Genomic DNA, 12,387 nt, shown 5'->3' with positions numbered 1-12,387 from the left:
TTTTATGTATTTGCTTAATTAAAAAAAAATGCATCAAGTAAAAACGCGTCAAAAAAGCCGAAAAAAGAAATAAAAAAACTAAAATAAAAAAAAAAAAAAGTGTCAAAAAGTGCTTGCATTTCAAAATCTGCCTTTAAATAAATCCCGAAGGAATTATGCTGGTCAAAAAACTGTTAACTGACCCTAAGGCCCCATGCACACAAACGTGCAATTCCCCCGAAAATCCACGGGAGAATTGCGGCCCCATTCATTTCAATGAGTCCATGCACACGACCGTGGTTTCCTGGACCGCAGAAAGAACGGACATGTCTTATTACGGCCGTTTTCTGCAGTCCAGGCTCATAGGAAATAATGGACGTGGCCATGCCGATTTTGATGCGGAAACCGTGCCAAAATACATCCGAAATGGCCCCTCGTTGATTTCAGTGGGAGGCAGAGTAGTTTTTCTTCTCAGGCGGATTTCAGCCGCTCGCGGGGAAAAAAAACAAAGGAAGTGGCATGTTCATTCTTGCCTCTAACCTCCCATTAAAATAAATTTGATGCAGAGAAAACCTGCAGCGCCCCTGCATTTAATTCAATGGCCAAGCAAAAAAAAAAACAAAAAAAAAAACAACAGTTCAAAATCTGCCTCAAGACTCCTGAGGCTGGGTTCACACGACCATGTTACGTCCGTAATGTACGGAACGTATTTCGGCCTGAAGACCCGGACCGAACACAGTGCAGGGAGCCGGGCTCCTAGCATCATAGTGATGTACGACGCTAGGAGTCCCTGCCTCTGCGTGGAACTACTGTCCCGTACTGTAATCATGATTACAGTACGGGACAGTTGTCTGGCAGCGAGGCAGGGACTCCTAGCATCGTACATAACTATGATGCTAGGAGCCCAGCTCCCTGCACTGTGTTCGGTCCGGGTCTTCAGGCCGAAATACGTTCCGTACATTACGGACGTAACATGGTCGTGTGAACCCAGCCTAAAGGAATTCGGAGGCTAATTTTTTCTGCCTCCAAAAAAAACTGTGTGAACAGGGCCTAAAGAAGATCAAGAACACTAGGATTCTTCTACCGCATCATGTTTACAACTCCTCGAATTGCGAATCTCTCTAGGGCAAACTAGGAAAAACATATCAGGAAAATATTCATAAGCAAAGTTTTTTGACAACGTTTGCAAAATTCACCTTTATTATTCAACTTTATGTTCTTGTGTTCTAGTTGTCTCGCACTATGTTGTGTATCCGGTCATTTTCCCTGAGAAAATCAGAGCTTGCGGACATCAATAATGATACAATTGAGCAGACTGCCTGAGACTTCTAAAGCGTTTCGTTTTCTCTTTCTCACAGTGTAACTTTAGCTTCCTTGCAATGTTAAAACATTTCCCTGAATTTATTGGACAGAGGTCACAATGACACTCAAACAGTTCAATCTACCATAGTCAAGGCTGATTAGGAAATACTTCTAGAACAGTTTGTCCTCACTCTATCGTAGATTTGAGAAGATTCTTAAGGAATACGGCTATGTTCAACACTGCCATTTGGGGTGAATGTCAGACCCTCCGTCAGGCAGTTCTGTTATTTAATGGGAAGAATAGCGTAGCATGCAGCGCTATTCTTGCCATCAACACAGCAGAAACCTTGATGGGACCCTGGTGGACACATTGTAAGTCACTGGGGTTCATCAGAAGTACGAAGCCACAATGCAGATGTGATCAGATGTTAAAGCCCCCTGATGGTCTGCCACTCATTCTATTTTAACTCAAGTTGGGGAGATGTGTAAGCTATTTAATCACCTAATTTTAGCCACTTATAACCAATCTCAATGTTTGGGAAACCGGAGTGGTCCAGCTGGAAAAAAGGTCCATCACAGATCTGTTAGCTGGACACAATAAGGGTCAGCATGGTCTTCATGTTTGATGAAAACTTTAATGATGTCATTCCAGATACCTCAACTGCGTATTTCCTGTAGACAAGGCTGTACCCACTGTTACATACCTCATAAAATATGGTAATGTGTGTATATACGCGTAAGACAGAGGCGTTACCCCGATGCCCAGACCATGGCTAGCAAAAATAACTAGACCACAGCTTCTGATCTTCCCTTCCCACGAAACATAAAATACAAAGCTTCCACTAGGACACCATTGTTAAAACCCCACAAGTAACACAGACTCTTTTGTACCTCTTCTATTATACACAGATACTAAATTACAACACTCTGAGGACCGGTCACCTCTCCTGACATGTCTATTTTAGTAATTACTTGCATTTCCCATGAAACAATAATTCTGGAGCATCTTTTCCGAAAACTCGGTTGTGCAATTCCTCTGCTAATCCTCCCGGAAATATATTAATAAATGAACAACTGGGTGTTACTGGGAGGCGGTTTTGGTATTTTTTGGCACTGATTTGCGTGCCAAAATGAGTGTAAAAAAACAACTCTGTATGGACTGAGCCTATCCGTGTCTTTGGTGCCAGAAACAGTGGACCAGTCCTGCATTAATCTCCCCACATTTCGGGCATTGTCGTGTATAATTAGGTATATATTTTTCGTAAGGCAAATTAAATGCATTATAAAGCGTAGCCCCTACCTTCCACTGCATCTCTCAAGTCTTCAGATGATGTTCTAACCCGTGCCCATCCCTTTACCAGACGTCGTTCTACTTCCTCTGAAAGCGGTGTATCCAAATCCCTTTTTTGTAAAATATTTTTTATACCTTTCCTATCCTCCTTAACCGGCATTTTCTTTCTAATAAATGCAACTGATGGGCTACCCTGCATACCTCATTAGGTCTCTAATTTTTTTGTTTGGTACCCAGTAGTTTTTTCAAATCCCCTTATTTTTTTTTATTATATGGCATATTTGAATGTATTGCAAAAAAAAAAAACCTTGCTCAAGACCAAATTGTTCTTTTATTTGACCAAAGGTTTTAAGTTCTCTATTTTGTTCATCTATCAGGTCCGAGATTCTAGATATGCCTTTTTGAGCCCATCTCTTTATCCAGCCTATATTGTTCTGATAGCCTTTAGATTGTAAATATTCCCCAATGGTCAAAAACCCAGACAAGCTATAGGATAGATCAAAGCTTTTTCTCAACAATCACCATGCTACTTTAGAGTCCCTAAACAAAACCGAAGATCCGGTCCACAAAGGGACAAACACCAGAGGATTGATGAAGACATGCCCGCAAGGCGTTTGGTACTGTTAATCATTTTTCAATTTTATAGTTAACAAATTTATTGTTATTAATCCACTCTAACACGTATCTTGTGATACATGCAATATTATATGCCCTAATATCTGGGAAAGATATCCCTCCCACTCTAGTATCTTTTTGTACGTTTTTCTATTGACATACGAGATTTTTTTAGGTCTCCACATAAATTTCTGGAAAGCTTTATTAATATTGTTTATATCATTATGTTTCAGTAAAAGTGGAATCATTTGAAGCTGGTACAGTAATCTAGAAAAAAATCACCATTTTAATTAAGTTCTTCCTGCCGTATAACGATAATGGCAAATCCTTCCGCAAAATTCATCCTATAAATATCGTGTATATCTCTCCCAATATAGATCCCTAAGTATTTAATCTGATCTTTTACAATATTCAATCCGATCTCTCGGTTCCAAACAATTTCCATTTGTTTATCCAACAATAGAACCTCCGTTTTTGTGCTGTTCATTTTATAACCTGCCAAATTTTCAAACTCTTACAATATTTCTAAAATATTCCCTATTTGCTTTTTTATATTGTGTACAAACAAAATCAGATCATCCGCAAATAAAGCGATTTTAACTTCCTCTTCCCCAACTCTTATACCTTCTATCTGCGGAGTCTGTGATACATATCTCGCTGGAGATTCAATAGTTATGTTAAATAATAATGGTGAGAAAGGGCAACTTTTTTAATATATTTCCTTGTGTAACTACTTGTGCATATGGGTGGTGATACATAGCGTTGATTGCTTCTAGGAAAAAAACCTTTATCCATATCCTTTCCATTACTTTGTTGAGCCAGGGCCAGGCCACACTGTCAAATGCTTTCTCCGAATTAAAAGATATTATTGCCACATTTTTAATCGAGGATGGACTGACCCTGGTCCAATCAAGAACCCCAAATACCTTTATGTTTCTCACCCCGTGTCTTTTTTATAAATCCATTTTGCGAATCATGGATGATGCTAGGAAGTACCACTGCCAATCTGCTAATATTCTTGAGTACATCATGGCATCTACATTAAAATGTAGCTAAACATTCAACAAACTTCTGACATGTCATAGTGACATGTCAGAAGTTTGTATTGGTGGGGGTCCGAGCACTGAGACCTCCACCAATCTCTAGAACAAAGCCGATGAAGTGCTCGTGTGAGCGCTCAGCCGCTTCGTGTCTGTTCGGCTTTTTCTGCGAAAGCGGAGGTATCGTTGTACGGGCTCATAGACTTTCTATTGAGTCCGTACACCGATAAATTTATTTCCGGAAACAGCCGAACAGACACGAAGCGGCTGAGCGCTCGCACTAATGCTTCAGCTGCTTCGTTCTAGGGATTGGTGGGGGTCTCAGTGCTCGGACCCCACCAATCCAAACTTATGACATGCCAGAAGTTTGCCAAACGTTTAGCTACACTTTAATGATATTGGCCTGTATGAGGTCGGATCTAATAGGTCAGTTACCCTCTAATAAATTGTAATAGACAACAATCATATTGCTGAATACCTAGTAAACATGGAGTTCAAGGATTCTTCACCTGGGGGTGCTTCAGGAGAAAACAACGAACATTGTTTGGTACTGAGGGAAGGTGTGCCTGCCTGTCCTGAACAGAGAATGCGTGCTGGAAATTGCTTCACATAGGCCTTATTACTCGCTGGCGCGGTTGTGTGCACATCTAGTGCTAATAAACTGGTAGATCAGTGCACATACTCTGCAGCACTGTCACAATAAACATCCTCATCCGAGCAGATATAGATTATATACTGAGTATTTAAGCAGAGTTTTAGTGCTTTTTATACCATCAGGGACTCATTTGCGTCATAATTTTGCCTTGTCCAGCATGTGACTAAAGTTTATGACACCGAGTGAAACCATTTGTAAGTCACACCGCACTTAATTTCTTGAACGTAATTATTCCTACACATTGCTGGGGAGGGCTGGTGGGCATAAAACAGGTCAATGAGGTCTTTTACATGAATGTGTCAGCTACTATTAGTTACACTTCCCACAGCAGAATTAAGCCATCATCTAGGACATTTACAACATTCATGGTTCTTGATACAAAACAGTATAATAGCCGAATAATAATCTGTCTTTGTGGTTTAACCCAAAGCAACTAGACAACCAGAACGTTATTTATTCAGGCCTCCTGATTATACAAGATATAGCATTAAAGGAGCAAAACAGAGACTGAAGATAAGATGTCCATTGTAGCAGAGAATAAAGCAGGCAACATACAATAGTTCTGCACAAAGGTCATTTCAAATATTCCCATGATATGCCAACCAATAAATACCATTATAATCTGAGTGTTTACGGCTATGACTGCCTACTCCGCCTGGGATAACTGAACCGTATGCACTGTATATTCTAGAATAAGTCTTCTCAATTACATGCCGACAGAATCCACGAGTCATTTAAAGGGATTTTCTGCATTATTAATAATAATAATAATAATAATAATAATAACACCTACTCACTCTTATTCTCATCCCAAGATAAAACAAGTGACGGAGAGACAACTTGTAGCCAATGTAGAACCTGCAAAGTCATCATTTTTTGCACCAACATATTTTATTTTTTGCAACTTCCTATTACTTTAGCTTTCATTAAACCCTTCAGAGCATATATGTTTTACACAAGGATAAGGCAGAAATCAGAGAGCTTTATGCCAGCACTCCTATTGCAGATGTAGAGGACAGCCTAAGGGAACTTTAAGAGTTAATTAACATTTAACCACCTCGCTGGTCATTTACATATTGAAGAAACACTAAACGCAAAATACACAAAAAAAGCATCCCAAAGATTCCTGCATTAATATCCTCATTTTTCATCCTACGTCTAAGGCCTCATTCACACAGCAGGATTTCCCGGCCGGGTGCCGGCCGTTCATAAATCGGCCGGCACCCGGCTGCATTAGGAATAATAGACCACTAATGGGGCTATTCACACGACCGATTTTTTGACGGCCAGGAAAACCGGCCGTCAAAAAATAGGACATGCTCTATCTTCGGCCGGGTACCCGGCCGCCCGGCTCCCATAGAAGTCTATGGGGCCGGGTAATACACGGCCATCACCGGGATGTGTCCCGAGTGATGGCCGGGTTTTCCGGAGCTTGCGCTTTATCTCCTCCTCCTCACAGCGCAGAGTGCATGTGAGGAGGAGGAGTTGATGCCATTCTGACGAATGGCATCGCTGTACACTGTGTGGCAGGGCCGGGGTGTACAGCAGGTGGAAGGGAGCGCTGCGCTGGCTCCCTTCCCCTGCTTGGTTTCCTGGCCCGGCGACACCTTTGATGGCGCCGCTAGTAGCAGCAGCTGCTGCGGCTGCTACTACTGTAGCGACGCCACTATAGCAGAGCAGGGAGGTATCTCCCCGCTCTGCTATGTGCTAGACGCAATTTAGCTCCTTGAAGGAGCAGAATCCCCGTGTTTTCGGGGATTCCGCTCCTGGACAGAGTGCTTGATGTCTCTGTCCATATCTGGGCAGTGACATCAGGGGAAACTCCTGAAGCAGAATCCCCGAACACATGGGGATTCCCCTTCAGGAGTTGCCGCTGATGTCACTGTCCAGATCTGCCCGGCCCGGCACGGATGCAAAACTTTATGCAAACCGGCCGGGCAGAATGGCCGATTTTACCAGCCGGCACTCGGGCGCGACCCGTTCGTGTGAATCCCGCCTAACTGTAAGACAACTGGCTGCAGAAAGAGCCTCCCCACAACAGCCCTGCCTGCAATAGGAGACCAAGAATGTTACGATACGCCTCCTAAGCGGTCTGCCGGATCAGGAGAAAAAATAAACTGTGTTCTCTGCAAGATTTCTACAAGATGGTTTACTTCAGGAACATCCAGAAGATCCTGCAAACGGACAACCAGTGTGAGAAAGTTTATCTCCAGTATCATTTGATCATTCATTTCTAGCTTTAGATACACGGAACGTTTGATTGCTGGACAGATGTGTTACATTTCACTTGCCTGTGTACAAATAGTGGCAAATTTTTTTGGTCACAAAGGTCTAAAGCTGGCCATACTTAGATAAAACGTCCCACCAACAATCGGATGTGTATAGGGGCAGCCAGACTGTCCACTGATGTCTATTGGCAGGGAAACCAGGATCTGGCATGATGGATTTCAACATCGATCGGGATAAGCGCCGCCAAAGGCGTTTGACAGCGGCTTATCTCCTGCAGCAAATATGCATGGTTGGCCTAGGTTTATGGGAAATTCGTTGTCACTTTCCTTTCCCTCACAATTGCATCCCTTAACTCCAAACATTTTGAAGGGGAAAAAAAAAGAGAAAAGGCACAATCACAAAAATATGCAAAAAAAATATTGTAAACTAAGGATACACTGTACCTCCTCCTGTAGTGGATCCATCAAGTGACCTCTGTTTTTTGTAACTCCAAGGGTGCATGGGGCTTACAATCTAAAAAAGAAAAAAAAAATTTCAAAAATGTACGAATGAAAATATAACAGAAGCCGTCTATAGTTCATGTCTTTGCTCAAAGACGGCTCATTGTTCTGCCTTTGACTAGAAAGCAGAGTATGAAGCTTCCTGGAGCAATTCTCGCAATGATCATGCAAGATTAGAATTCAACTTACACCCAGTTGTAGTGATCTTCATTCTTTCCATCGCTTGTCGAACTTTGGGGGTCTGACTGCGGAGGCCCCCGACCAATCATCAGAATGAAGGCTACATCGCTAGTTATCCCAGCAAATAACGGCATACAGAATAAACCATTGCCTAGAAGTGATCCTCCTGTACTATGGATACACATTTATAATCCATGCTTCTATTCATAAAGGACCATATTCCATATAGCCACTGTGAGAGGTAGGTATAGTAAATGACCCCATGACTTCTGTAGCCAGAGCCGTATTCCTCTGTAAACCGGTAAATTGGCCTGAACAATAGAACAATACAGAATGAGCACTGTTCTGTATATTGAGCTCCCGCGTAGATATTTCTAGAGACATTATGACTCACCAGACATGACAGACAATGCCATTACTAATTTATAAGAAACCAACATGACATGGTACGGGAAGCATTGCCTGGGATACGTGGCTCAACAATTTCAAATAATTTACTTTTAAAGGTTATAATCTATTATGTCAAAAGAGGCTGATGTACTTCATATGGCAAACTTTATTCTACCCACAAGAAAGGTCTTAAAGTCACAACCGGTTACAACATAAATACAATGGCCAAGACACAAATCAATGAAATGTTATGATGTTCGGAATCAATATAGGAAAATCTGACAACGATCATCAATCACATCAAGTGATCACAGAACATCTGAAAAAAAAAAAAAATAATCTAACAAGGCCGAATGATGGTCCCTATGCAATGTTACCTGCACATGCACAGCCATGAATGAAGTGGCTCATTCTGGATCTCACCAAACCTGCACTATACACGTCTCTAACGGTTTGATATACTGACCACCTGACACTACAAGTCATTATAAGCTGCCTAGTGATGAAAATGAGGTCACTTTCAGGTACTGCTTGACACCATCACACAACTAACCACGCGCATCAGGAGCTCCTGTTGCCCCTCCATTGTTAGCACATCCTGGTGCAGGTTCTCACCACCCATTAAAATGGAGATGAGACTAATCTAGAATTTGCCCTCTCTCTTCAGTGCCCCCAGAGCAGCTGCATGAGTCGTCTCTATAGCGTGTACGCTATTGGTCAGACTGAATCTATACTCATCCAGTTGATTCGTCTTACTTTTGTGATTTGACCTGGGGACGTATGAGATGGGGCAAACACAATCTATACTACCTTATTGTATGTAACAGAAATCTGATGGTGTGAGGAAATTTGGGGAAGCATTTATTTTGCAAGTAAGTTCTAAGAAATTAACTACACTATATAAAACCTTATCAGTCAATAAATCTGTATATTATAGAGTTGAATATACAATACATTTGTATGTGCATGGTATGGGAGGGAACTTGTGAGATCTATGTAGATAGCGATTATTATGTATGAATAAATAAATAGAAGATGCCTCCTCTGTCATATCTCGATAAGGGAAAATAAAGTAAATCAATTATGATGATGATTAAATGAGAAAAAAAATCCTTATAAAAGCGCATTCCCCTGGGAAGGAAATTATTCTGTTATCTTTTGGAAAACTCTTTAGGACATATAAAATTTGGGGGATACGACTGTATGACACCTGTCTGGATCTCAGAATAACATGTTCTGAACTGTTCATTATGGAATCGGATGCCATATGGGTGATCATTTTCCCCTGTGCGAGGTCAATAGAAATACATACACTATATATATATATATATATATATATATATATATATATATATATATATATATATATATATATATATACACACACATACATACATACATACACCGGTCCGTGTAAAACCTCCATATGAGTACAGCTTTTCTTCCCTACACTTCTGGCTAGGCACACTGGTTTTGAAGTATCCGTACAGAACACCATACTAACTCCTACAGGAAAACCTGGAACTCGTACAGTACTTGTACAGAACACCATACTAACTCCTACAGGAAAACCTGGAACTCGTACAGTACACCATACTAACTCCTACAGGAAAACCTGGAACTCGTACAGAACACCATACTAACTCCTACAGGAAAACCTGGAACTCGTACAGAACACCATACTAACTCCTACAGGAAAACCTGGAACTCGTACAGTACTTGTACAGAACACCATACTAACTCCTACAGGAAAACCTGGAACTCGTACAGTACTTGTACAGAACACCATACTAACTCCTACAGGAAAACCTGGAACTCGTACAGTACTTGTACAGAACACCATACTAACTCCTACAGGAAAACCTGGAACTCGTACAGTACTTGTACAGAACACCATACTAACTCCTACAGGAAAACCTGGAACTCGTACAGTACTTGTACAGAACACCATACTAACTCCTACAGGAAAACCTGGAACTCGTACAGTACTTGTACAGAACACCATACTAACTCCTACAGGAAAACCTGGAACTCGTACAGTACTTGTACAGAACACCATACTAACTCCTACAGGAAAACCTGGAACTCGTACAGTACTTGTACAGAACACCATACTAACTCCTACAGGAAAACCTGGAACTCTTACAGTACTTGTACAGAACACCATACTAACTCCTACAGGAAAACCTGGAACTCTTACAGTACTTGTACAGAACACCATACTAACTCCTACAGGAAAACCTGGAACTCTTACAGTACTTGTACAGAACACCATACTAACTCCTACAGGAAAACCTGGAACTCGTACAGTACTTGTACAGAACACCACACAGACACAGTCAAAAATATGGTACCATACAGGACAACATAGTATAGTTTGCACATACATACAGAGTGCCTGATCTGTACTGATTTTTCATATGGTCGTGTGCATGAGGCCTAAGGCTAAAGAGCAGTACATGTTTGGTGACAGTGAAAATATGCTGGAGAAGTGCAAGCAATAATGAAAAGTCACCACTTTTTACATCATGATGGCCCCCCCCCCCCCATGGTCAGAGCTGTAGCAATCACAGTAAAATCACGGTAAGAACTATATGTATTTACAAGCGCTTACGCACAATCCTGCACTAATGATCTCAGCCGCACGTATGAAGAGAACTGAAAAACATGATCGACGTTGAGGACAGTGTTTGGCTACCACTGCTCTAGTGTATGTATTTTAACGTATCCTTGGAGGGGGCCAACATGGGGGAGAATATCAGGCTAGGTACCGGACTCCTCTATGCTACAGCTCTTTAGAACGCACAGGTCACCAGTATTTAGGATTAAGACATCTTAGGCTCTGTTCACACTACTCGGAAACTCTTCCAACATACATGCTGAACTTATAGCCCTGACGAATGCAACTGTATGCCTTAAAGGAGATTCCGAGATCGGGAAAAAATGGCCAAGTGGGGGAAATGCCATAAACCAATAAAAGGTCCATTACTCACCTGATAAATCCCCTGGTGCTCCACCGCTCTTTGCTTACTGTGCTGCAGCGATAACATGCCCATATACCCACGTAATTGCTGCAGCCTCCGCGTTCTAGTGCCACATACCACTGAGAAAAGTGATTGACTGCAGCAATCACGTGAGTATATGGGCACATCATCACTGCAGCATAGCAAACAGAGTGTCGTGAGCACCGGAGCAGCTGCGATGGAACGCCAGGGGATTATCAGGTGATTAATGGGCCCTGGTGGTGGAGAAATGGTATGAAACAATAACGTTTTATAGCAGACTGTCAATTAGAGACAGCGATGAAAATATCGCAACCTGGGATGGCGTGTAGAAAACTAAAAATGAAAACGGAATACTCTAGATTTTATCAACAGGCAGCCACTTTTTCTAATAAGAATACTTGTATAATAAAACACCGCAATGCTGCAACTTATTTAAAGTTTAAAATTTCCATATGTTTCCAAAATTCCAGATGTAGGCAAGATGAACCTCTGCTGCCAAACTAGATTTCCCAGCATACAATGCAAATCTCCTGAAAGGGTTTCAATAAAATTACATTTTCTAAGTTATGTTCAGCATCAATTGTCTGGCTTTTGTTAATGCCAAGCTTAAAATAACAGATGTTTTTACTGCCAAATAGGAGAGTCAAAAAAAGTTCAGAAAAGAGCAAAAAAAAAAAAAAAAAAAAAAAAAAAAAAAAAAGGAAAAGCAGCAAAAGGACACAAAAAAAGAATCCGTTCCTAATGCATAACATTGATTCCACAAACAAAAATGCATCTCTAAAAAATAAATAAACCATGTAATACATACCAATATTATATAATAAAAATCTTACCTTGTCAAAAAAATTGGTATCACACAAACATTTCCTGAAGAGCTGAATATCCGACTCCAACGAGTGGCCAGAGGTCTGACGCCGGGTTAATGTCAGTACTCCAGAAGACCAACAGAACCGTAAAAAAGAATCCTGATTGATTGCTGCGGTACAGAAGTCAAGTGGAGGAAGGTCCTGAAAACTAGAGGTAATGGAATGACATTAATATACATACACACAGCCCTTGCAGCATTCATAAGTCAGTCTTCGGTGTTGTATCCAATGTGTCCGCAAGCAGCTTCACAAGAGAATGTATTCGGTCAGTGTGCCCACTCCAACGAATGTGCTCTGATCTCGTATAATGAGATAAACACTGCTCATTATCCTCC

General features: G+C 41.3%; 1 protein-coding gene across 4 annotated transcripts in view; it reads right to left on the bottom strand.

The window, feature by feature from the left end:
* ARHGEF28 (Rho guanine nucleotide exchange factor 28) overlaps positions 1-12,387 on the bottom strand; it is a 209,692-nt gene that overhangs the window by 122,131 nt on the left and 75,174 nt on the right. For all 4 annotated transcript variants that reach the window (XM_075838207.1, XM_075838170.1, XM_075838180.1 and 1 more), the window contains 2 exons: positions 12,020-12,200; positions 7,555-7,624 (listed from right to left, as the gene is read on the bottom strand). In XM_075838207.1, the coding sequence (XP_075694322.1) occupies positions 7,555-7,624; positions 12,020-12,200 (251 nt within the window). The remainder of the gene's footprint in view (positions 1-7,554; positions 7,625-12,019; positions 12,201-12,387) is intronic.

The sequence above is a fragment of the Rhinoderma darwinii genome, chromosome 1 (genome assembly GCF_050947455.1).
Source record: "Rhinoderma darwinii isolate aRhiDar2 chromosome 1, aRhiDar2.hap1, whole genome shotgun sequence".
NCBI lineage: Eukaryota > Metazoa > Chordata > Amphibia > Anura > Rhinodermatidae > Rhinoderma > Rhinoderma darwinii.
Note: the sequence above shows the minus strand (reverse complement) of the source record. Positions and strands in the feature narration are given on the sequence as shown.